At 44.0% G+C, this 27,261-nt stretch overlaps 3 protein-coding genes across 4 annotated transcripts in view; 2 read left to right on the top strand and 1 right to left on the bottom strand.

Annotated features, from left to right (window-relative positions):
• Positions 1-22,993, top strand: part of LOC111954485 (kelch-like protein 29) — a 147,089-nt gene extending 124,096 nt beyond the window's left edge. The window contains 3 exon segments of the mRNA XM_023974263.2: positions 14,814-15,007; positions 19,733-19,877; positions 21,396-22,993. Coding sequence (XP_023830031.2) covers positions 14,814-15,007; positions 19,733-19,877; positions 21,396-21,579 — 523 coding nt within the window. The 3' untranslated portion in view covers positions 21,580-22,993.
• The window catches only part of LOC111954292 (sphingosine-1-phosphate transporter MFSD2B-like), a 425,204-nt gene that overhangs the window by 219,865 nt on the left and 178,078 nt on the right, over positions 1-27,261 (top strand). The gene's annotated exons all lie outside the window — the stretch shown is intronic.
• The window catches only part of LOC111954491 (ATPase family AAA domain-containing protein 2B), a 123,690-nt gene continuing 120,382 nt past the window's right edge, over positions 23,954-27,261 (bottom strand). For both annotated transcript variants that reach the window (XM_023974267.2, XM_023974266.2), the window contains exon 28: positions 23,954-27,237. In XM_023974267.2, coding sequence (XP_023830035.1) covers positions 27,196-27,237 — 42 coding nt within the window. In that variant the 3' untranslated portion in view covers positions 23,954-27,195. The remainder of the gene's footprint in view (positions 27,238-27,261) is intronic.

The following is a 27,261-nucleotide window of genomic DNA, read 5'->3' on the forward strand; positions in this document are numbered from 1 at the left end:
AATTCTGATAATTCTGTATCTGGGAGTGTTGGTGTCCAACTTAATTTGTGTGTGCCTCACTTGACATAGTCAAGGCAGATCCCTATCACTAGAAAATGAACAACAGAGTATTCAGTACATAGTGTAACCATAGATACCCGCTTGTGAGTTACAAGAGCACTACGTACAGTGTACCAACATGTTGAGCTGCTAGACAGCCATATTGCTACATTTGATGAATTTAATAATTCATTATGATTTAATGGAGTGTCAATTTCAAATGGTTATATTTTATTTATTGAGCACTATGTACAGGCAGGTGCTTGTGCTAGGCACGTTCCATTACCACTTAATATTGCATCAAGATTGTTAACTAGCAACATGACTCAGTATTGCAGTATTAGTTAACATTACTTACCTGAGTTGTGCTGCAGCCCAGCTAACAATACCTTAATACAGCGACACAGGGATATGGTGTCTAGTCTGGTACAGGGTTTTCCAGTTGTGTCCCTCCAGTGTGGGGAGCTGTGCGTCTGTGTGAGGAAGTTATGTTGTTGGCAGCACTGATGTGTAGTTGTGGTTCTCTCAAACAGCCTTGTCATTGTCAGCCTTCTCCAATACATTGTGAAGTGGTTGTGGAGTGGTAGACCTTGCTCCGGCGCCTTGCTCCGGCGTGGCCTTCTCCTCTGGGTCCGTGACAATAAAAATATTTAACTTTTCAGGAAAGCTGTTGCAAACTTCTAGGTGTTTTTTGATGTCCATCTCCAGCATTGGGATAGAGCGCAGTTTGTTCTGTTTGATATTTGCATCAATGTGAGGCACTTTATTCATAGTACATTTAAATTGCACAGCTTATTTTTCCTTTTCATTTCCTCTTTCTCTCCCTGCGCCGTCACCCATCTTTCAGAGTACAGTGTAGGACAGACCGTAGCTCTGATGTTTCTCTACGCTGTGTCAAACTCAGTGAGATCCTCACACATTCAGCTAGACACACACACAGCTGAAGGTGGGACTAACTAATGGTTGGAAAAGCCATTCAGGTATTCAGCCATTGTACGTGCGTGTACTTACATTCATGTGTGCATCCATCCTTAAGTGTATTTGTGTTGGTTCTCTATGGTCCATTGAGGGAACAAGTGTTATGGCTTCCGTTCGGTACAGCATATATTATGACAACATTTTGTTACGTTTTTGTTCATTTTGGTCGTCGGCTGTTCGTGCACACATCCCCCTTCGTCGGCCATTGGTCAACAGTAAGGATTCTTCAATGAAGTGTTTGTCATTCAATGATAGATGACTCGTTTTCATTTTTTCGCTTGAGGAATACTGCACCAAACATCTTAGATGTAAAATTGCGTGACTAAGATCTCTACAAAAATGTCAAAATGAATGACAGATTTCTTGTTTGATTCATTCTAACTAATTTGAGAAAGTGTATACTAGCTAAAGTGTCTCAAGATGGAAGAACAGTAACATCACAGAACAATAAGCCAGATATTTCACCTTATGTATAAATGTAAAGCATTCGCTTGTCGTTTCCAGTCACTACCAAATATGGTGACTAGAGTAAGCACAATGGGAGAAGATGGAACGAGATGGATTTTGGCTGAAGTTCTGCTAATTTTCTTATTAATGAAACATTTGATCTCCATATGGTAACAGTGGACTGCTTTTTGTAGACTTTACCCTTTCCCAAAGTGCAAGGGTGAATTGAGTTATTGCATATGTGCACTTTACAGAGTAGGCATTCCCTAATGGGAATATGCCAATAAAAGCTAGAATGCGCCAATAGGCTCTCACTAGCTCGTGCTTGGCTCTGCCCACCTCATTGCTTGTTCAACCCACTAATTAATTTGCTTTCATTGGAAACGACAGGCTCTGGTCTGTCTTGGTTTAGTTATACAAATCTTTGGTACTATTTCTGCTTTATCTCATTTTTCAAACAAAGGTCTTTTAATGGAATATACGAGCAAACTCATTCGCCGAACCGAAGCATGCGGAAGCTTTTAGGCTGTTTACGCCTGTCCCTCTGTCCTCTGTCTCTCCTGTATAGAAGGCTCAGTCTCCACTCAGCCTGGCTGTATAGTGGTTATATAGAAGCTATCCTCAGCACTCAGCCTGGCTGTATAAGGGGTTATATAGAAGCTCTCCTCAGTACTCAGCCTGGCTGTGTAGTGGTTATATAGAAGCTCTCAGTACTCAGCCTGGCTGTATAGTGGTTATATAGAAGCTCTCCTCAGTACTCAGCCTGGCTGTATAGTGGTTATATAGAAGCTCCACTCAGCCTGCGCTTGTATAGGGGTTATATAGAAGCTCCACTCAGCCTGGCTGTATAGTGGTTATATAGAAGCTTCTCGCTCAGCCTGGCTGTTATAGTGGTTATATAGAAGCTCTCCTCAATTACTCAGCCTGGCTGTATAGTGGTTATATAGAAGCTCCACTCAGCCTGGCTGTATAGTGGTGGTATATATGGATAGCTCCATTACATTAAGCCTGCTGTGGTTATAGTGTGTGGAGTTTTATAGAAGCTCTCTCGTCATCTCTTGAAGCTCACTCGGCGTGTATAGTGTTATATAGAAGCTCTCATTCACTCAGCTGGCTGTTAGTAGTGTTATAAGTGATATGTCTTCCCTCCAGTACTCAACCTGTTGCTGTAATAGTGGTTACATCTAGAGGAAGCTCTCCTCTAGTTGACTCAGCCTGGCTGTATAGTGGTTATATAGAAGCTCTCCCTCAGTAACCCCTGGCTGTATAGTGGTTATATAGAAGCTCTCCTCAGCACTACCGCTGGCTGTATAGTGGTTATATAGAATCTCTTCCTCACGATACTCAGCCTGGCTGTAAGTATATATTAGATAGAGCTTCACTCAGCACTCAGCCTGGGCTGTATAGTGGATAATAGAAGCTCTCCTCACAGTACTCCAGCCTGGCTGTATAGTGGGTATATAGAAGCCCTACACTCAGCTCTGGCGTGTATAGTGGTTAATAGAAGCTCTCATTACTAAGCCTGGCTGTATAGTGGTTATATAGAAGCTCTCCCTCAGTACTCAGCCTGGCTGTATAGTGGTTATATAGAAGCTCTCCTCAGTACTCAGCCCTGGCTGTATAGTGGTATATTAGAAGCTCCACTCAGCACTCAGCCTGCGTGTATAGTGGTATTTATAGAAGCTCTCCTCATTACTCAGCCTGGCTGTGCTTATAGTGGTTATATAGAAGCTCTCCTCAGTACTCAGCCTGGCTGTATAGTGGTTATATTAGAAGCTCTCCTCAGTACTCAGCCTGGCTGTATAGTGGTTATATAGAAGCTCTCCTCAGCACTCAGCCTGGCTGATAAGTGGTTATATAAATCTCTCCTCAGTACTCAGCCTGGCTGTATAGTGGTTATATAGAATCTCTCCTCAGTACTCAGCCTGGCTGTATAGGAGTAGTTGTGACTAATCCTTCTCCATTGTCTGCCTGCTAGGGGAAGCTGTTAAGCCACACTGGGAGATCTCGCCCCCACTCATTCAACCCATTCTACACAGACACGCAGGTTCCCATTCACCTTTTGCCACACACACACACACACACACACACCACACACACACACACACACACACAACACCACACACACACACACACACACACACACACACACACACACCACACACACACACACACACCAGTAAATATACAAGTATGAATGATCCCATACACACACTCCACTCACTGAACAAGTCATACATGCACACACATACACAGGCATAGACACATATGCTCCTTGATGGGGTACCCATTCAGTGCTGAGAGAACCGCCTGCATGGCATCCCAAACCCCCCCCTCTCTCATCTCCTAATGTGGCGTGTTGATGAGCTGTTTTCCTGTGCCTGTTTCTTTGCCTGAAGCTAGGAGAAGAGAGGGGGGTGTCCGGGCCTCTGTAGTCCCACGGCAGAGCTCTGTGGTGAGGTAAAGTTAGCTCCAGACCCCCTGCTGTGGAGGTCCCCCCTGCAGAGCTAATCCTTAACTTCACAACCCTGTCTCCTACTGTGCTGTCAGGGCTCCAGCTAACCCCTTCCTGCTAACTCACCCTTCTTTCTCTACTTTCTTCCACTCACATCACACCTTCTCTCGCTCGCTTCTTATTCCTTCACCCTTTCTCTCTTCACCCTCTCCTTTCTCATTATTTTTCATCCCTCTCTGCTGTGTAAATTGGTATGAAGGCCAATTCAGCTGACATCCATTCATCCTTCACTAATTATCAACCTATTCTTTTGGGTGTGTGTGTTGACCCTGGGCTGTGCTTTGCCAGCTCTGCATGGTGGCTATCTGTGTCTCTTTGATTTAGTCTCCGGTGCCGGGAGAGAGGAAGAAGGTCCTAAAGAGCCATCCCTCTTTCTCTCCTTGTCTCTCCCTTCAACCCCCCCTCTCCCTCTCAATCTTTCCCTTTATTTTTCTCACTCTCTCCCCCATCTTTCTCTCCATTTCTCTCTCCCGTTCTCCCGCTCTCTCTCCCCTCTTCCTTTACCTCTCTCTCTATATAGTATTGGGCTGCTGTAGGATACCTGACGGACAGATTATCTGACTTATACCTGACACACCAGCTTCCCCCCTGTCACAGCGAGGGCCTGAGGAGTATGTGTGAGAAAGATGGAGCGTACGATGGAACATGCGCGTGTGTGTGCCTGAGGTTTCTGTCTGTAGGAGAGGATGATGAAACAGGGATGTCTGGGGAGGCCTGCTCGGTCCCTCATGTAGTTGGGGTTCCAGGTTACAGCCAGAGAAACAGGCAGGGTTAGGGCCTGGGGAGAGTTATTAGTGGAGGGGTATGGAGGGGTAGAGGGACATAATAAGAGAGGAAGGGAAGTAATGCATGTGAAGATTGAGGCATTGTGTGCGTGTCTTTTACCAGGCTGATGAACAACTAGCTGTCGGTTTGGGTGATTTCCAGGTTTTACCAGCAGGCTAAATCATTTCTTTCTCTCTCTCCCTTACTATGTCCCCCCTTTCTCTCTCCTATCCTCTTAACATTCTACAGAATATTAGAAATATCTCCAGGCTGGAAAAATAAGAAAGGATAGACTAAGCCCAAAGGAAGAAAGAGACACACATTAATAATGTGTGTAGTTAATTAGGCACTACTGGGTAGTGTGGTAGCTTCTGGGCTGAGAGCTTCCAGGAAATGGGCCTTTCCTGCTGCTGTAGATGGATAACTGACCTTTACAGAGGAAAGCTGTGCTGCCACATGATCTTAAAACACTCACTGCTCTCCGACACTGAGGGATGGCACCACTGCTGAGGACACTGTTTGTGTTTGCCTGCTTTTTTCAGGTACATGTATCTCTCGTCTCAGGTCTGAAATAGCAAAGTGTGCGTGTGTGCATAAGTGTGACAAGTTTAGGTGTCCAGTGTACGGGTTAGTAAAGAAGTGTGTGTTCTGGTCTAGTGTGTGCGTGCCGAGTGAGGATCAGTAATTAGGGTGTAACTTACTCCACAGCCAACACTGATGTCGCGCGTCCTACCTGACGCCCCCGTCCAATTAAACTGGGATACTGTCTCTGACACACACACTCTCCGTCTCCAGTCCTCTCTTGACAGTGTTTCAAGGTGCCCTCTCACCAGTTTCAAATGAGTGTTATGGCTGGCGGAGGATGCAGAGCAGCAGCAAGGGTCTCCAGTGTGCTGTCACATCAATATAGACAGACTTCCGTGTACAGGGCAGCGTGTCAATTAGTTTATTCTCAGGGATTATGGGTAAATTTGGGAGAGCCATTGTGGATGGTCTGGGATTAGATTAAGGTGTCTGGGCTCTGTGTGTGTGTTTGTGTGCGTGCTGCTTGTAGCTGTCTGTCCATGTGTGCGTTCATGCGTGTGTGTTAGTGTCTGGTGTGTTCTGCTGGTTTGGTGCTACATGGATCACAGTATATACTGACCTTGTTTACTTTGACAATAAAATGTGTTTTTCTCCTAAGGAGCGACTTAAACCATGTAATCAAAGCCAACAGGATCAAAGTGTGACAATAACCCTAGTGTTGTCTATTCAGTAGGTCATATTTATTTCCAATACATCTGGCAGGGCAATCAAAAGGACAGGATGTAATATCACTATCTTGGATGTTCTTTTCCCTTCCTCCTGGTCTCCTGATCAACTAATTAATGAGTCAGAAACACGGTTAGTTACCAATGTGTCTTAAGCTAAAGTTAGTCCTTGGACACAAGTGAGACTGTAAGATTCTACCTTCACACTGTGATGAGACAATTAACACGATCTGACATACAGAAACACACAAAAAAAACACTCATTTAGCATGATGGGGTGGGTGATTTCACATCGTAATTAGACGCTGTCAGTATACACACATCACACTGCTGTTTTGTGGCTCAAGATCCTAGTGTCTTTATAGTAAAATCACAGGGGGACAACTACTGCTCTGACTTGAACCCAGCATGAGAGAAATCCAGGTGTGGGGAGATTGAAGGCATGGGCAGAAAGGCTTCCATACAGATGCCTCTCTCTCTCTTCCATCTGTCTTCGCTCTCTTGTTAGGTCTGAGTCCAGTCCCAGATCACTGTTGTTTTTCCTCAGGACATATCATACAAGATCTTGTCATCGCTGCTGTAACTGAGACTGAGAGAGTCATTATCTGGCCCTTAGCACGGTCTCTGCTAGTGCAGAGGAGCGCGCAGAGGAAACACACACACCGGTACCCATTTCAGACAGACGTTGTGGTACCTGTAAAAAAAAACAAGGCAATATTTGTATGACCCCTTCTCAAACAGTAATTTATTTACCACTTATTTGCAGGTATACCTCTTAAATACATATCAGTGGCTAGCTGGAAAATTGGGAGGGGTGTTATATTACCATGTGGTCTGTTTGCAGCTTAAAACCGAGAACCATTCACACAGACCCGATAGCTGTATTTTGGTTACAGGGTCTGAAAATGCAGGAATCATGACTGTCTTCAGGTGGCTCTTATTTTTCCATGGTTTTGGTCTGTGTATGAAAAGGATAATAAGACACACCATTAGCTAGCAAACCTCTATTAAACCCCATTCACCATGGTCTTACTGACTTTTAGGCTGTCTGGGCTGCTATTGTTATGGTGAATAATAAACAGACTATCTGACGAAGGCTTGAAGTGGAACTGACAGTGTTTTAACTACTTTGCAGATATGAAACAAACAATCATAATATCAGTAAAAAAGATCAAATTCCCTGTTTATGGTACAAAACCAACTTCGGAATGCACTGTTTCAGTTTCAATGACACTATTTAGTACAAAAACTAAGAAATGTAACTAAGGCTGTGAATGTCAATACAATGAAAAATGGTAATGATCACAAGTCCGTCATAACGTGGCTAATAGGCTAGTGTATCTATTTAAATAGCAAGCTAAAAACACTGAGCCTAACGTTAGCTAGCTGCTGGAAGGATGACATTGGAGGAATGGGTGAGTGACCAACTTTTCCCCCCTCATATCGTTTATCGGTGGCTACAGCCAGAGATGCAGGTGTCATTTGGTTAGCTAGCAAGATTTCATAGCACTTTCGTCTGTGTGCCAGAGCGCAGAATATCCGATGAATTTATGAACGCACAGCACCTGCTGAAAATGACCCATGTCAGTAAACATTGGCAAACATGTAATTCAATTGTTGCCCGCACCACAGTTAGTCGCTAATGCTCTAGATAACATGTAAACAGCCTAACCAGCTCTGCTAGGGTTAGAAAAATGGTCAGTGAGGTGTTGTCTGGAAGTAGCTAGCAAGCTAAAATGCTGTCAGTACTAACCCAGTTCTAGCCTCAGGGCCTACCCTAACCGCAGCCTCAGGGCCTACCCTAACCGCAGCCTCAGGGCCTACCCTAACCGCAGCCTCAGGGCCTACCCTAACGCAGCCTCAGGGCCTACGCGGAAACCGCAAGCCTCATCGGGCCTACGCTAACCGCAAGCCTAGGGCCTACGCTAATCCGCAGCCCTCAGGGCCTACGCTAACCGCAGCCTCAGAGGCCTACGCTTACCGCAGCCTCAGGGCCTACGCTAACCGCAGCCTCAGGGCCTACGCTAACCGCCGCCTCAGGGGCCTACCGTAACCGCAGCCTCAGGGGCCTACGCTAACCGCCAGCCTCAGGGCCTACGCTAACCGCCAGCCTCAGGGCCTACGCTAACCCAGGCCTCAGGGCCTACGCTAACCGCAGCCTCAGGGCCTACGCTAACCGCAGCCTCAGGGCCTACGCTAACCGCAGCCTCAGGGCCTAAAACTATAGGCTACTACACCATTATCTAATATTTAGGGAAGCTAAGCTTTCCCTAAATTAAGTTGAATTAAATTGCCAATTATATAGCCTAATTAGCTTACTCCTGTCTATACATAAATAAATAAAATCATTCAAATGAGGCTACTACACCAAAAAGCAATTTTAGTCCACAGAGGATCATTAGCTTTTAAAATAAAAAAATTAAAAGTTGTGGGCCTCACGAGTGGCGCAGCAGTCTAAGGCACTGCATCAGTGTTGCGGCGTCACTACAGCCTGGGGTTTGATGCCGTCGTTATCGGCCGTGACCGGGAGTCCCATAGGGTGGCGTCGTTTGAAGAGGGTTTGGCCTTGGGGCTTTACTTAGCTCATCGCGCTCTAGCGACTCCTTGTTGCGGGCCGGGTGCCTGCAGGCTGACTCCGGTGTTCAGTTGAACGGGGTTTCCTCCAACACGTTGATGCAGCTGGCTTCTGTGTTAAGCGAACGGGTGTTAAGAAGTGCGGTTTGGCTGGTCATGTTTAGGAGGATGCATGATACGACCTTTCTCCTCTCCTGAGGGATGAGACAAGATCGTAATCACGAAATTGGGGAGAAAAAGGGTGTTCAACTAAACAACAAAGAAAAACTGGATCATTTAAAATCTCATAGCCTACAGTCGGAAGGGCCCGCATTTAGGGCAGTGGCACAGCAAAACAAAATAGACTGTAGAGTTGCGACTGTCAGTGAAGAGAGAGACCCAGCCAGGCACATCTCAATATTTTAAAAATACAATCCTGGAAAAACAGTTTAGAAAGCAAATGGCTGTTGCTGTAAAGATATGACAATGAAAAGACTCCAATCTGTCTTTTAGGTATCAATATTCTCAATTTAATTAAGCCAACAGTAGCTCATCTTATTGGCACCAGCAGAGAACATCGGTCATATCCCCGGTGAGTGTGCACGTTAACGGTCTTTATCAATGGGTCAGTGCCACTTGTTTGTTTCTTTTTGGACAATAATTTCCTCCTCCAGGTCTCCTCTTTTCGTAGGCCCATTATATGGATCAGACAACGTTGTTTTTATTGATCTGTTTGTCAGTGTCAGCAGAGTAGGCTACCCTGTCATTGTAAGATTGTTAATGTCTCCATTCACATGTAGTAGAATTTCATGAAATGTGTTTATAAAAGGCCAACAAGAAATATATCTGATAGGCTTATAGCCTAGGCAGCCCATAGTCTTTTTGCGAACAGGGATTGGTAGTCAAAATTTAGGCAAATAATATATCTAATCATCACATTTAAGAATAGTAGGCTTTCTTAGGTAAGTCTGCAGATGCGTGGAATGCTTTATTATAAAGGTGCGTGTTTATGGTGAAAATTAGCTTCCCAAACTTGAAACCCACACTCTGCTTATGTTAAAAGGTATTGCATATTAAGTGTTATGACAAAGACTAGGCTATTAGGCTCACAGACATCATATATGAAATGAATAGGGATTTGAAATGTAATTCTATGACTACCCCGCCTAGGCTATAGAACTTGGGTGTCTCTTACCAGTAAAAAATTAAATCTACTTTCACTCCTGCATATTAGTGTGTTTGATGGTGACCCATATCTAATATGCCTGCTCTCTGTAGCAGGCTGACTAGGCCTCCATGTCCCTCTTTATCCACTCACTCGCACATTATTTATCCTGTCATACCAAACATCATGTTGACTGACAGCTAGATTCCCCAAATCAACTCTCCAACAGTGTTTGTGTTTGATATCAGTGGATTCGTTTCATGTGTAATCTTCAGAGAAAATAGGAGTAAATAATAAACAAACTAGTCTGACACATTCTTCAATTAAAAGTATTTATTTCTGCAGTAAATGTTTGTCTATGGCCTGATTCTGTCTCTGTGTTGTAAATAGCTCCTCAAGTAACCTTGGCTCTCCTCTTCACCAACAGCCACAGTATTGACCATCACTAAACGCATGATTGATGTGTTTTCACAGCTAATTCTGTCTCAAACGTGATTGATGTGTTTTCACAGCTAATGCTATCTGAAACGTGATTGTGTTTTCACCAGCTAATGCTATCTGAATAGCGTTTTGATTGTGTTTCAAGCTAATGCTATCTGAAACGTGATTGCATGTGTTTCACATGCTATGCGGAAGTTCGGGAAGGTGATTGATGTGTTTCACAGGCTAATGCCATTGAAATGTGATTGATGTGTTTTCAGCAAGCTAATGCTTATCTGAAACGTGTTGTGTTTTCACAGCTATGGCTATCTGAACGTGCATTGTGTTGTCCAGCAATTGCATCGAAACTGATTGTGTTCACAGCTTATGCTACTCTGAAAACGTGATTGATGTGTTTTCACAGCTAATGCTATCTGAAACGTGATTTATGTTTTCATCAGCTAATGCTATCTGAAACGTGATTGCATTTCACTCCTCCAACCAATTGGTTTGTAATTGACTTTAAGACAACTCACGCATGCACGCCACTCAAGCAAGCACGGACGCACTCAAGCACTTCAAGCAAGCACGCACTCAAGCAAGCACGCACGCACTCAAGCAAGCACGCACTTCAAGCAAGCACGCACGCACTCAAGCACTTCAAGCAAGCACGCACACACCAAGCAAGCACGCACGCACGCACTTCAAGCAAGCAAGCACGCACGCACGCACGCACTTCAAGCAAGCACGCACGCACTTCAAGCAAGCAAGCAAGCACGCACTTCAAGCAAGCACGCACGCACTTCAAGCAAGCACGCCACTTCAAGCAAGCACGCACTTCAAGCAAGCACGCACTTCAAGCAAGCACGCACTTCAAGCACGCACGCACTTCACGCACTCAAGCAAGCACTTCACGCACTCAAGACAAGCACGCACGCACTCAAGCAAGCACGCACGACACACTTCAAGCAAGCACGCACGAACGCACTTCAAGCAAGCACGCACGAACACACTTCACGCACCACGCACGCACTTCAAGCAAGCACGCACGCACGCACTTCAAGCAAGCACGCACGCACCACTTCAAGCAAGCACGCACGCACTTCAAGCAAGCGCACGCACGCTCAGCAGCGCACGCACGCACTTCAAGCAACCGCACGCACGCACTTCAAGCAAGCACGCACGCACGCACTTCAAGCAAGCACGCACGCACGCACTTCAAGCAAGCACGCACGCACGCACTTCAAGCAGGCACGCACGCACTTCAAGCAAGCACGCACGCACTCAAAGCACGCAAAGCACTCACGCACTCAAGCAAGCAAGCACTCACGCACTCAAGCAAGCAAGCACTCACGCACTCAAGCAGCAGACACTCACGCACCAAGCAAGCAAGCACTCACGCACTCAAGCAAGCAAGCACTCACGCACTCAAGCAAAGCAAGCACTCACGCACTCAAGCAAGCAAGCACTTACGCACTCAAGCAAGCACGCTACTAAGCAGCACGCATACATCACAGCCTAAGCACGCACTTCACGCGACCATGCAGCAAGGCACGCACTCACGCACTCAAGCAAGCACGCACTCACGCACTCAAGCAAGCACGCACTCAAGCAAGCACGCACTCAAGCACACACTCACACATAAACAGACGCATATTTTGCTGATGGACAGGGCTAACAGTCATGGTGTCAACCCTTGTCAACTTGGTGGGTTTGGTCTTGAAGTCATTACCAGGAGCTCAGTGTGATGTCCAAACAGTGTTGACTCACTACACAACAGAACAGTAGACACTGAGGTCATAGCTCACATGTGTTACAATTAGTGATGCACCGATATGACATTTTTTACCGATATCTGATATTTTCCTTGCCAAAAAAAACGATAAATTTTTTTGCGGCCTTTTAAGCATTCTAGTACAGTTAAATAGTTAACACATACACATGGACGCAGCGGTCTAAGGCACTGCATCTCAGTGCAAGAGACATCACTACAGTCCCTAGTTCGAATCCAGGCTTTATCACATCGAATCCAGATTATGTTGTGTTATTTGACACGTCAAATACAGTAATTTCAGTAGCTATAGTTTGCGGTTAGCCTTCAAAATAAAAGTATAGCATAATTCTACTATTTGTATTCATTTGCATCACTGTCAATGACACGTTTATTTTGAAGACAAACCACAAATTCCGCTATTGTGCCTAATCCTTATTGTGGCTAGCTTCACAACACATAACCCGGTCCGGTAGAGCCTCACTAGCCAGATGAAGCTAGCTGGCTGCTTATAACGTTAGCTTTGGGCAACAGGGTTAAGTAGCTGGCTAGCTATTTATTTTCATGAACTGAAAGTTGTTTCAATAGGCGATTAACAAGTGGCAACCTAGCTAATACTTACTCACAGGGATTCCTAAATCATTGCTAAGAATAATGAAAATAACTGCAGTTTCTACTGGTCATTTGTTTTCTGGCTAGTTGTATTGGTGCTAGCTAGGTACCAAGCTAATACCAACGCGGTATTGTAAACACATTGTTTGCAGACTTTTGTACAGCTTTGACAGTGCTACTGTATCTTTATTGACATGCAAAGACCCAAACGGCGTTCCAGAGTATGTATGTCGTGAAGGTAATAGCAGTGAAGCTATTACTGTGTAACTCCGGTAGGGCAACATCTGAAAAATAGTGCACTTGGTAGTGTGTACCAGTGCTCGACCAGTCTGCGAAAGCCAACATCATCCACGACATAGAACGGTTGATTGTCAAGGGCAACGAAATCCATTATCTTGGCTTTAATGGATTTCACCTTTTGAGTTGTCTCGCTGAAATGTTCTTACTCTTTTAAATGACTGCTCGATCCATACAGCAGACATTGTGGGCTAGGTTAGGAATGCTGTGTTGCACGTGTAGCGCAGAATTTTGCGTGCCGTTATTACGTCATGTACCAACGTTATATAGGTATGCACGGTAGCTTTGACATTGGTTTTTATCATTGGTGTTAAACTAGACATCGGGCCGATGCCGATGTTGGCATCTTTAGCTAATAGTGTCCGATTCTGATATGTTCACCGATATATCGCGCATCCCTAGTTACTATGGTTTTAATGTCTATAGCTGCCATTGTCGTCTAGATGTTTCGTCATGGCTGGTTACCTTTGTTTTGCAGTCATGTTCGAAAATGTATTACTTAGTGTCTTTAACTTCTACCGTCCGTTGCGTGTTTCATGCCTGGCTCTCTGGACTCAGTATTGTGCCCTGTGATACGACACTGCATGACCAAAAGTATGTGGACACCCCTTCAAATGAGTGGATTTGGCTATTTCAGCCACACCCGTTGCTGACACCTGTCAGAAAAATGGAGCACACTGCCATGCAATCTCCATAGACAAACATTGGAAGTAGAATGGCCCATACTGAAGAGCTCAGTTCCAACAACGGCTCAGCCGCAAAGTAGTAGGCCACACAAGCTCACAGAATGGGGCCGCCGAGTTTTGAAGCGCGAAGCGCGTAAAGAATTCTGTCCTCGGTTGAAACACTCACTACTGAGTAACCAAAATGCCTCTGGAAGTAACGTCAATATAAGAAGTGTTCGTCATGAGCTTCATGAAATGGGGTTCCATGGCCGAGTAGCCGCGCACACAAGCCTAAGATCACCATGCGTAATGCCAAGCATTGGCTGGAGTGGTGTAAAGCTCGCTGCCATTGGACTCTGGAGCAGTGGAAACACGTTCTTTGGAGTGATGAATCACACTTCACCATCTAGCAGTCCAACAGACTAATCTGGGTTTGGCAGATGTCTGGAGAATGCTACCTGCCCGAATGCATAGTGCCAACTGTAAAGTTTGGTGGAGGAGGAATAATGGTCTGGGGCTGTTTTTCATGGTTCGGGATAGGCCCCTTTGTTCCAGTGAAGGGAAATCTTAACGCTACAGCACACAATGGATCATTCTGTGCCTCCAACTTTGTGGCAACAGTTTGGGGAAGGCCCTTTCCTGTTTCAGCATGACAATGCCCCCATGCACAAAGCGAGGTCCATAAGAAATGGTTTGTCGATCTGTGTGGAATAACTTGACTGGCCTGCACAGAGCCCTGACGTCAACTCCATCAAACACCTTTGGGATGAATTGGAACGCTGACTGCGAGCCAGGCCTAATCACCCAACATCAGTGCCCGACCTCTAATGCCCTTGTGGCTGAATGGAAGCAAGTCCCCACAGCAATGTTCCAACATCTAGTGGAAAGCTTTCCCAGAAGAGTGGAGGCTGTTATAGCAGCAATGTTCCAACATCTAGTGGAAAGCTTTCCCAGAAGAGTGGAGGCTGTTATAGCAGCAAAGGGGGACCAACTCCATAGTAATACACACGATTTTGAAATGAGATGTTCGACAAGCAGGTGTCTTTTGGCCATGTAGTGTATATCTGAATGATATTCTCTTGTTTGCAGTTGTGCTGTGTGTACCATTTAGAAAATAGGAGACATGGGCCATAAGCTAGCACATTGCAATATTGAAGTTTCTAAATGCACATTTCAAATATATTGAAAAAGGCCTTGCAGATGAAATAACAATGGTAAAAACTTCCCTGTGTTGGTATGAGGTATTAACCATCACTAACCAGTCTTTTGTGTCTCTCCTCTCTCTGTGTTGGTATGAACCATCACTAACCAGTCCTTGTCTCTCTCCTCTCCGTAGGTACGACACCATAACCAACCAGTGGGCGATGGTGTCTCCGCTCCCCAAGCCGGTGCACTCTGCAGCAGCCACAGTGTGTGGGGGGAAGGTGTATGTGTTTGGAGGGGTGAACGAGGCAGGGCGATCTGCAGGAGTACTACAGTCATACGTCCCTCAGACCAACTCCTGGAGCTTCATAGAGTCACCCATGATAGGTAAGAGTCAATACTCTAACTGCTCTATACGCTAATTTACTCGGCACTAACTTGGCAGAGATGGCAGTAATGTAGAGCGGAATGAGAGCACAGTTCACTCAACCTCACCGACCCCCTCCCTCCATTCAAATAAATATTCACATGTGCACACACACCACCTTATCTAACCCCACATGATCCCCCGGGCCTAGGCATGCAGTAGAAATGTATCCACAGCAGAGAGCAAGAGGGGGAGAAAGGAAGGGACGATGGGGGGGGGGGAAGAAAGGAATATGGTCTAACAGACTGTGGAGAGGGTGCAGCTATTACAAAGAGGAAGGACTGGAAAGCAGTAGAGGACAGCAGCCTGTAGATCCTGGATGTAACCCAGTGATGGGAGTCCTTTGTTTGGAACCTTCTCCCCTGAATGAGCTGCAAGTGGTTTTCTCAACACTTATCAACAAACTCTTTCCTGCTCTCACGCACATGCAGTAATACACACACTTACATACACACACGTATGCAGGAACATAAACACACACCACCTGAACGTGGACTCCTCAACATCGATTTACTGTAGACACATGAGTTCACTCAAGCACTAGCATACATGTTTATACACACACACGCTCTGTCAGACGGTCCCACACACTCCAACCCAAGCTGTGAACAGTTATCTCAGACAGTCACTAATCCACTGTTCATGTGTCCTGCTAAGAAAGAGACGGAGAGGGAGGGGGCAAAAGAGAAGGGATAGATAAAGCGAGAATTTTTTTTACAAATTACACTGTAGTGAGTAAGTATAAAGGAAGCTGAAGGATCAAGGAGGATGTGCATAAAGCGTGAATTGGAGGCCCTCTGAACAATCATGATTACCGATTGTGTGTTATAATCTACCTGATAACAAAGCCTTAGTTAAAACTGCTGAGGTATATAATTCATTGGAGAACATGTTACAAGATGGCCGAACATCGATTTCAATGTAATCTGCTGACGTGCGCATTCGCTGTTTCGTGGTTGTTGATCTCTCTCTACATCAGCCGACTAAGGCCGTGCACTTTTGCGGATGAGTGACAGAGGTATTGTGCGAACATGCACTGGGAATGCTGCCAGAGCGTGCCAGAGCGTGCCAACCACGTGGACAGCTAAACAAACCAACCGGCACTTCCCCGTGGCCAGCTGTGCTCATGACGTCAGAGCATGAATGTAAGTGATGGAAAATAAATCGGACTTGGGCAGCAACAGTTAAAATAATTCAATGGTTGTTTAGTGCACAAAAGTGATGACCATTGTCTTATCAGGAATTTTCCAATTTGACTTGCCGTCTAGGAGAACAGTTTTTTTTGGATCAGATTTCAGTTAAACTGCAATACCGAAGTTGGCCCGTAGGTACAGTGGAAAGCGTGCTTCCAGATTTGGTTAAAATCTACTTCTAGTTTTCTCTTATTGCTCCCTCTCCAGCTGCTGTTGGGCTGAGACAATAAGACAGGAAACAACCATGTTTACAGTGGGACCAGAAATGAGCCACTGGTTTCATGTTACAAATATGGTTACTTCCTACATATGAAAAACACAACCGTTGGCTCCTGTGGTCACATGACAAACAAGGAAGTGAAAAGGGGAGCTCTTTCTGCGTTATACGACTCACTACTAACTAATGATGGCTGCCTTTTTGAATTATATAGGAGTATACTGGGAATATAAGGCAGTATATAGGTGTATAGGAGTACACTGGGAATGTAAGGCAGTATATAGGAATACGCTGGGAATATAAGGCAGTATATAGGAGTACACAGAGTATAAGGCAGTATATAGGAGTACGCTGGGAATATAAGGCAGTATATAGGAGTACACTGGGATGATAAGGGTATATAGTGAGTACACTGGAATATCAAGGCAGTATAGGAGTACACAAGAGTATAAGGCAGTATATAGGAGTACGGCTGGGTAATTATAAGGCAGTATATAGGAGTACGCTGGGAATATAAGGCAGTATATAGGAGTACACAGCGTATTAAGGAGTATATAGGAGTTACACTGGGAATTATAAGGCAGTATATAGGAGTACACAGAGTATAAGGCAGTATATAGGAGTAGCTGGGAATATAAGGCAGTTAATGGAGTACACGAAGTATAAGGCAGTATATAGGAGTACGCTGGGAATATAAGGCAGTATATAGGAGTACCTGAGTAGTAATACAGGTTAAGGCAGTATATAGGAATACGCTGGGAATGTAAGGCAGTATATAGGAGTACACTGGAGTATAAGCAGTATTAGGAATGCTGGATGTAGGAGTATAAGGACCTGGGATATAAGGGTGTGCTCAGTTGGTAGAGCATGGCGCTTGCAACGCCAGGGTTGTGGGTTCATTCCCCACGGGGGACCAGGATGAATATGTATGAACTTTCCAATTTGTAAGTCGCTCTGGATAAGAGCGTCTGCTAAATGACTTAAATGTAAAAATGTAAATGTATATAGGAGTACACTGGGAATATAAGGCAGTATATAGGAGTACGCTGGGAATGTAGGCAGTATATAGGAGTACACTGGGAATATAAGGCAGTATATAGGGTACACTGAGAGTATAAGGCAGTATATAGGAAAACGCTGGGAATGTAAGGCAGTATATAGGAGTACACTGAGAGTATAAGGAAGTATATAGGAGTACACTGGGAATATAAGGCGTGTGGCTCAGTTGGTAGAGCATGGCGCTTGCAACGCCAGGGTTGTGGGTTCATTCCCCACGGGGGACCAGGATGAATATGTATGAACTTTCCAATTTGTAAGTCGCTCTGGATAAGAGCGTCTGCTAAATGACTTAAATGTAAAAATGTAAATGTATATAGGAGACACTGGGAATATAAGGCAGTATATAGGAGTACGCTGGGAATGTAAGGCAGTATATAGGAGTACCTGGGAATATGAAGGAGTAATAGGAGTATAAGGCAGTATATAGGAGTACACTGGAGATAAGGCAGTATATAGAGTACTGGAATGTAAGGAGTATAGGATCACTGGAGTATAAGGCAGTATATAGGAGTACACTGGGAGTATAAGGCAGTATATAGGAGTACACTGGGAGTATAAGGCAGTATATAGGAGTACACTGGGAAATAAGGCAGTATATAGGAGTACACTGGGAAATATAAGGCAGTATAATAGGAGCACAGGTATAGGCAGTATATAGGAGTACGCTGGGAATATAAGGCAGTATATAGGAGTACACTGAGAGTATAGGCAGTATATAGGAATACGCTGGAATGTAAGGCAGTATATAGGAGTACACTGAGTATAAGGCAGTATATAGGAATACGCTGGGAATGTAGGCAGTATATAGGAGTACACTGGGAATATAAGGCGTGTGGTCAGTTGGTAGAGCATGGCTTGCAACGCCAGGGTTGTGGGTTCATCCCCAGGGGGGGACCAGGATGAATATGTATGAACTTTCAATTTGTAAGTCGCTCTGGATAAGAGCGTCTGCTACATGATTAAATGTAAAAATGGTATAATGTATATAGGAGTACAACTGGGAATATAAGGCAGTATATTAGGAGTACGCTGGGAATGTAGGCAGTATATAGGAGTAATGGGAATATAAGGCAGTATATAGGAGTAACCACTGGGTAAGGGTATACAGCAGTATATAGGAGTACACTGGGAGTATAAGGCAGTATATAGGAGTACACTGGGAATATAAGGCAGTATATAGGAGTACACTGGGAGTATATAGGAGTACACTGGGAATATAAGGCAGTGTATGTAGGTGTACACTGGGATTATAAGGCAGTATATAGAAGTACACTGGAATATAAGGCAGTGTATGTAGGTGTACACTGGGAATATAAGGCACTTTAAATAGTGCTCCAAGACCTTCGTATTCACATGAGAGAAGCTCATCTGAGGCAGCGAAGGGAAACAGTGTATCTATTGTTAAAGCAGAACAGTGGAACAGTCCCCAGGGAAGAGCTTTGTATTTTGTCTCTGGAGACACTTGATACAATCCCTCTGTCTCTGACACACACACACACACGCCAGCCACGCCCACCCGCCAGCTGAAATCTGGTTGTTTCCTGGTTGTGTTACTGATAGTGACAGGGCCCCGGGTTCTGAGTGTCACATAGAGAGAGCTGAACGACTGTTGTCACTTACGCCTGGCGAGATGGGATTTTAATTAAACCCATCTGTCTTTATAGTCACTGAAGGGGATGTGGCGCGTGTGTGTGGTGGATGGAAGTGAAAAACAAAATGCTACACGGGGATATCTGCATTATTCATGATGTCATAAATTGGCCAGCTGTAATCATTTGAAAGAATGATTGGTCTGTCGATGTGTTGTACATTGATTGGTCTTGACCGAGCGTGTGTGGGCGGGGCGGGCTTTATATAGGTAATTAGGAAAGGGTGGGGTCGATTGATGAATTCTGTTATCCGTTCACTGTAAAATGTACATTTCCCAAAACCATCTTTTTTTTGTCTTGAGCCTGGTACTCAGGGAAGTGATATGAGGAATGTCCATGTGATTTTGCAGCTGTAGACTGAAGAATAAATGTAAAACAGAATCATGCCCTTCTACCCTGGGACATTCTGCCGGAGGAAAATACAATTCAAGCATTAACATCCGTTTTTGTCTAGTTTTCAACGTCTATCCAGCCCTGGCTTTTAAACATCTTTCTCTCCTTCGGCCCGTTCTAAATCTTCTACCTTCCTATCTGTTAATCTCGGGTGTCTCTGTGTTTGTTGTGCAGATAATAAGTACGCCCCGGCAGTCACTCTGAACGGACACATCTTTATTCTGGGAGGAGCCTACGCCCGGGCCACCACCATCTATGACCCGGACAAGGGAAACATCAAAGCCGGACCTAATATGAACCACTCACGACAGTTCTGCAGGTAAGAACCCACGTGAACCACTCACGACAGTTCTGCAGGTAAGAACCCACGTGAACCACTCACGACAGTTCTGCAGGTAAGAACCCACGTGAACCACTCACGACAGTTCTGCAGGTAAGGGATTAACATGAACCACGTTAGGGGTCAGTATGAACCACCACTATAGATGTTGAATTCGAAATGTCTCTCTTTGATTGTGAAGATCTCACCGGATCCACAGGAGTCCTGCAGGATGTCAGTCTACCAGGAGTCTGGATTTTTGTGACTGAAGTGAGATTCTAGTCCCGGTCTCAAGTCCCCAACTCTGGCCTAGTGTATAGGACCCACTTGAGACAGAGACTCCTAAATACATTTTGGGAGCACTTCCAGACATAACTAAGTCTACCTAGTAAATGTACAACATCACGCTGTCAGAATTATTGATCAACTATTCCCCCACACAACAGCAGCTGCTTTCAGTTTACTGAATAAGACTGATGCTAGTTTAGTGATCACACACAGACCGATGCACATACACTACACTCACACTCAGCCAGCCCCATGCACCAGCAGTCATTATAAACTAATGCGGACACTTCATTTTTCCTTTTCCCTGTCCTTGTGGCTGAGTCCCTGGCTGAATTCTCCTTGTTTATCTTTAACAGCCCAGTTAGGCTTTAGCCAGGACTGTGTCCCATCTGGATCAGCTTTCCTTTTTCCTTCTGACTGGATTGACTCTTTATGTAATAATCTCATGGGTCCCATCAGTGATTGTGTGTACCTTATGTAAATGGAGATCGCGCCAGCCCCCAGTGAGATTACAAAACTGTAATCAGCTTACAGGCAAAGTTTTAATCCTTCCTCCCTACACACAGTCCTCTGTTTCTGTTCCTCACATCAAATGAGCACATTTGAAAATATTTTTTTCATTCCTTTTTCTCCCTCTGCAAAGTTCATTATTATCTCTCTTGGAAAGCGGTGTCATGTTGAGAATGTCAGTAATTTTCTCTCACAGCAACAGGTTCAGACTCATTGTCTGCTTTTCTCCATCTCTGATGTTTAATGAATATTTCCACCATGAAGAGGATAGTTAGCCATGTTAGGCTTAACCTTGCTGTCTGAACACCGTCTAGGGAAATGTCATTTCCTGTTAATTACCTAACATGGACAAGCAACAAAATGTTTTCTCTTAAAGCTGAGATCCACATAAGTTGAAACGGTGCCGCTGGTCAGCCCCAGGCACATTTGTTTTTGAAACGGGGCAGAGGAGCATCCTGCTAAAAGATCTTCATGTTGGTTATATACTGCTGTTCTATCACGTGTGAATGATGCTCGAGGGAATTAAACAATGTTCGTTGTTTGAGGTAACGTCGTTGTTATGTCGCAAACTGACGTGGCAGTTTCCCCGCTACGGATTCCATCTTTAATGTACATGTTGTCATAGAAACTAGATGATGAATCTCAATGGATTTATTCCTGGACATGTTTTGATCATGAATAATTAAAATGGACAACTTTGATCTTTGTTTCTCTCTACAGTGCGGTGATCCTGGATGGTAAGATCTATGCGACGGGGGGCATCGTGAGCAGCGAGGGTCCTGCCCTGGGTAACATGGAGACCTTTGACCCCCACACTAACAACTGGACGCTCCTCCAGTCGCTGCCCTGCCCTCTCTTCAGACATGGCTGTGTCGTCATCAAGAAGTACATCCAGAGTGGCTGAGCCCGGGTTCCATTTGGCTCAGAGGGATGAATGAGTTTCCAGAAAGCTAGCCAATGTGGCAGTTTGTCTCTTGACTACCCAGACCACGGCACTCTTAGAACAGAAAAGTTCTTCATTTAGTGAAACATCGATTTGACAATTATTGTTTCTTCTCTCTCCTGTGGACCTGGGTTGTTTAGAGAAACAAAGTGCCACGTTAGCTATGAAGCTTTTGGGAAACTCACCCCTGACCGGTCTGGTTGGGGCAGGACACTGTGCAGCTTTTGGGGGTCAACCAGTCAGCACCATCCAACTACAACACCCCCAGGACTTGATGCCAGCATTGTTGTCTTAACCCCCCTCCCTCCCTCCCATGCAGAATGTAGACATCTTATCTTGAACACTCTGCCATGTTAGGAACTGGTGCCTAAGCTACTGTATGTATTATAAAGTGTAGCTTAAAGGAATTTGTCTGAATTTTGGCATTGAGGCCCTTTATCTACTTCCCCAGAGTCAGATGAACTTGTGGACACCATGTTTCTGTGTCCAGTTTGATGGAAGTTGGAGGTGCTAATGCTAGTTAGCAAACTACTTCTAACATACATGACACAGACACATGGTGTCCACAAGTTCGTCTGACTCTGGGGAAGTCGATAAAGGGTCTAAATGCCAAAATATCCCCTCATTATATAGGCACAGGGCCGCTCCTTGCTACTAGTCTTTGGTTTGATACATAGTTATTTTAGTTCTGTCCGTTTATTTGAAAGGCCCTTTGTGTTCCTGACTCAAGTATATTAAAAGCCATCCCAGTCTTTGTTGTCACTTAGTGGTTTCTGTTACGGAGGTAAAATGTATGTCCAAATGGAATGATATGTTTGAGGACATTCCGTAGTGGCGTTAGGACAGGAGAACGGGGCAGATGTTTGTGTGTGGAGGGATGCAGGGAGTCCACAGGGTTTTAGAAACAACTTCCAACTGTGATGAGAAAGATCAGCCTTGTTTTTCTCTGGATGTCCCCCCCCCGGTTTATAAGGACACATTGGATACTTGGTCTCTTTCTGGGCCAGAAAGATGACTTAACTGGCAGCACCGAAGGTAGGGTGGCCCTGTATCTTGACATCAAAGACACTCCAACTGGGCATTTCTCCTCCACACAGCCAAAGCACAATAACCACCTGTGGCTCAAGGATCAAACTGTTTCACCTGCGCTACAGTGCGATAGAAATTGAAAGGCAAGGTTGGTGGAGACTGCATTCACGCTAAACGCTGCATATGTCGGATCAATCGGAAATTACCTTGACATTTCCGTCGCGCTACGGATAGCGCAGTGCCTTCAAACTATTCATACCCCTTGACCTTTTCCACATGTTGAAGTGTTTACAAATTAAAAGCTGAAATGTATTGAGTCAAGTATTCAACCCCTTTGTTAACAAGTTCAGAAGTAAAAATGTGCATGGGCTTTGTGTGCAATTAGTGGTTAACATGATTTTTGAATGGTTTATCATAAATTCTGCGATATTGAGAATATTTTTCTAACAAGACAAATCCATTTTAAAGTAACAATGTGGAATAAGTCAAGGGGTGTAAATACTTTCTGAAGGCAATGTATTTGTATATCGCTCCGGTGTTTGGACATTCTGTAAATACCGGGAGGAAATATGTATATTTTAAAACCTGAAGGTGGTTCTGTATAAACGTTTTTAGAAAAAAGTGCTAGGTTGGACAAAAAAAATTGTATGTCTGTACCCAAAATAAAAAAAAATACATACCACAATGGTTGAGTCATTGTTTGTGTGGAACGCTCAACTCGTTTTCTACCGGAGTGGACCAGCGATGTGCAAGCAACACCTTCAGTAAAACATTCTACAATTATCGGCTGATGGTGACTTGCTAGCCAATCATCAAAACCTAATGCTGCCTCTATATAAGAGAACGGAGTTGAGGTCTGGATGCCGTCTTATACATAAAGCTTTTGAGTGAATGGTTGCCTTTCTTCCGCTAAGGGCTGGATTCAAACCGTTTATCACATTGCCGCTTAATTTTTATTCGGTTTGAATCCAGCCACAACACTTGCAGTTGTCTTTTCTTACGATCGCTGCTTTGAGGGAAAGTTTTACTTACTAGGGCTCCATTCAATCTGAAGTGTTAGGTTGCGTGATGTAAATTCCGATTGAGGTACATAATCAGCGTTTACCGCGAATGCAGGAAAATTGCCTCAATTTCAATCACGCTGTGAAGATGAACTTCAGCGATCCAGACTAGTTACCCAAATAACCAAAATGTACACAAATATTAAGGCATAACTTCTTTACAACCTTAAATAAAAGGAATCAGTTTCAAAGCCAAAATGATGACAGGCATGTGCACTGCGGAAATGAAAGCACTTGACAAAAAGTACAATTTGCACCTTTATTCAAGTTTATCACAGCAGTTTATTTCAGAAATACAGTAAAGGTTTTATTTAAAAAATAACACTAAAGTAACACTTAAATGGGGAAAAGGATGTTCAATACACTAACCTCAAAGAAATTAAACATGGTGATGCTACAGAAAAAAAACATACTAAATGAATCCCACCCGAAAAGAGAAACTCAGTATTTCAGATAAAATTAAGTTGTGATGGAGAATTGCGCTCATTCTGCATACTGGACTAAATCGTTTAACTACCAGACAAAAATTGGTTGTTTGTCCAAACTGACTAAAATGTATAGACAAGAACATGAGGATGACATAAAAACATTTTATTCCCCAACTCTTAAAATGATTTTGCCCCCCAAAAAATGCTGACAAACTATTTTACTTGGTTGCCAAATTGATTCCGCGACACACTATTGTATTTTTTAAAGTAAAAATTCCGATAAGTCAACGTTAGCCTCGTCCAGTATGCCACAGTCCATAACCACAAAACAAGAAAAAACGAATCACCACAATGGAATAAGTGTAGCCTGAAGAAACCTGAGACACCTGTAACCTCCTTTATTCCCCGAAACGCTCCAAAACCTGCTACCTCGGCACTAAGCTCAAATAACTTTGAGTAACAACTCTTCCCAATTTGTTAAATTTTCAAATATACAAAGACAGTTAATGGATATTAAGACAAACATGTTGAATAATTATGTTAATAAATAAAAAGAAAATGGAACACCACGAGAAAGATGAGTCTGCAAACACGTCGAGCTCAATGTAAAAGAGGAGATCGTGGTTAGATGGACAGAAGAATCGAAATAGCCTGTAAAATAGTGTAGTACGATCTGAAAGGAAAGCAAACTTAGGACGACTGTCTGCAGAACTGAAATATACAGTTTGACATTTGCTTGAACTTAAATGCTGTATGTTTAGTCTCGGCTCAAATGCAATAAAGACAAACAAACTGGTGTTACCGCAGCAGCCACAGACCTTGTGCTGATGATCCAGTACCTTAGCAGTATGAGAGTTGCGATGATAGTTTGGAACATGGCCTAATACTGTTTGCACCCAGTAAACGGTTTGTCATAGCATTAAAATAAATTAAGCTGAGGTAGCTTTGTTTCTCTCTCTGCAGTAGTCCAATGCTTAGGCCTCAAAATGCTAGTTTGCATATTCTTAACTTTGTTAAATCTTCACCCAGCGATCCAAGAGAAGGCAGAGGTGGAGAGCATCAGGGGTTGGAGTTTGGATCAGCATAAAGCAGGGCTGTTACAACTCTCCAATCTTAGAGAGCTACTAGGATTTTGTTACAGCCCAATTGTGAGCCAGACTGAAGACCATGTTTAGTTGTTTATTTGGAACAAAAGCCTGTACACCTAGTAGTTCTCCAGACCTGAGTTGGAACCCTGGTGTTAAGAATGATTTGAATGTGAAAGAGAAAGGGTTGTCTGTTTGACCCAACGGCTGACTCTGGTCAAAACATGGACTTATCCATGGCCAAGGAAAGCCAAGAAGAAAAAGTAGAAAAGCAAATATCTTTACCACAAGATGAACATGGATAGACCATAGCGGATTACAACCTTCTCACTGCCTTCAGGCGTAGACAATCCAAAAACAAAATGAATTAAACAATATAATGCTGTTCTAACCTCAACAGAATGGCCTTGTTCATCATCAGAAGCTTCACAATCAATAACAATCCAAACATCGTTGCCAACGTATCGTATAAAATTGAAAAACGTCAAAATTCTAACAAATGCGCACCAAAACTCAGCACCTAATTGAGGAAATGTATATATTTGGGGGAAAATTGGCACCACAATTTTTTACCTCCATCCACATGAAAGTAATAAAAACCCTATTGTCCTCAAAATCCTTCTTTACTTATTCCATTTGGGCAGGAAAAGACTTAACAGATCTGCTTTCCTACTGTGACTATCCTGAGTTTGGTACTGTAGAAGTGACCTCTGTCCGCTGGTCCTGGGTCAGATATTATCCCCCCAAGGTTATAGTTGGGTGAACTGATCCTAGATCTGTGGTTAGTAAGGGGAAAATGCCTACATCGAACCCACTGTACTGCACTACATTGAACAGAGCAGTTGATAAAAACCCTTCTTTCAGAAATATTAAAGTTCATTGGGGGTTAAATAAGGCACATGCTAGGCAGTGCAAACTACAAGAAGTGTCCAATTAAATCGCTTCCAGTTAGTTTGGTGTGGATGGGAAATAAAAACTAGCAGGGCACAGCTTGTGTTGAAGAAAACGGACAATTCCGGACAGAGATGTGATTCAGCTTCCACAAGCAGCACGTCAATCTGTTTGATACGACTGAAAAGCTAAAAAATAAACGCGTCCTTAGTTTCTGTTGATGCATTCCAGTAACACGTTTAATTGTTAAGGGGGATTTCATGTTTTTGCAATTGATTCTAAACACCGCCATATCTTTCTGTATCCATATGTAATGTATGGCTCTGATTCTGGGCCACCAGTGCAACATGAACTAACTGTATCGTCACGTTCAAAACATTTAATGGACATTGGGCGAGAAGGGTGGCTATTAGAGCCATATCAATCAAAAATCTATCAATTATATGTATTGATTAGAGCCAGATGCTAATCATACCAGGCTGTTTGTATGATCTGTGAGCTGTTGTACCTATGAGATGACTGGCCTATGATGCTGATTCAGTACTGAGAGGAGATGGGCTCAGCAATGGTAACGAAACAGGAGACTGCCTTAACCTCCTAGCTAACTGCACACACACTGCTGGTGACAATCTGTGCCTGGGTTTACTGTGTGTGTGTGTGTGTGTGTGTGGGTCAGTATAACTAAGCACATATGTAGTTTACATGTAGTCTGTGTGTGCTCAGTTCAAAAGTAGGCCGTATTGAGATATGACATCACCCAATCTGTTTTGTTGGTCAGTTACTCCCCAGAGCCCCATGGATTAGGATAGCACCTGAATAGCACCAGCGACACCCCTTTCACCATTCCTGTGTGTGTCCATGAGTCCGTTTGGTTGTAGACTGGGTCTGGGTCTGACCAGGGTACCTGAGACTATAGCACCATAGAAAGTCTCTTTTTTTCCTTGTTCTGTCGTTTACGTTAAGACCAGGGCTATGTATTTGCTCTGTGTGTAAGGACTTGGCCCAATGGCTGGTCTCTGTTCCTCTCGCGTGTGTGTGTGTTCAGAGTCTAAATCAGGGTCAACCTGACTGTCTCGCTGAGTCTCACAGGAATGTAATGAAATTCTGGACTTTCCTCTCCATCTCCTGAAAAAACAGAAAAACAAACAG

Source organism: Salvelinus sp. IW2-2015, linkage group LG28 (genome assembly GCF_002910315.2).
Source record: "Salvelinus sp. IW2-2015 linkage group LG28, ASM291031v2, whole genome shotgun sequence".
In the NCBI taxonomy this organism is placed as follows: Eukaryota; Metazoa; Chordata; class Actinopteri; order Salmoniformes; family Salmonidae; genus Salvelinus; species Salvelinus sp. IW2-2015.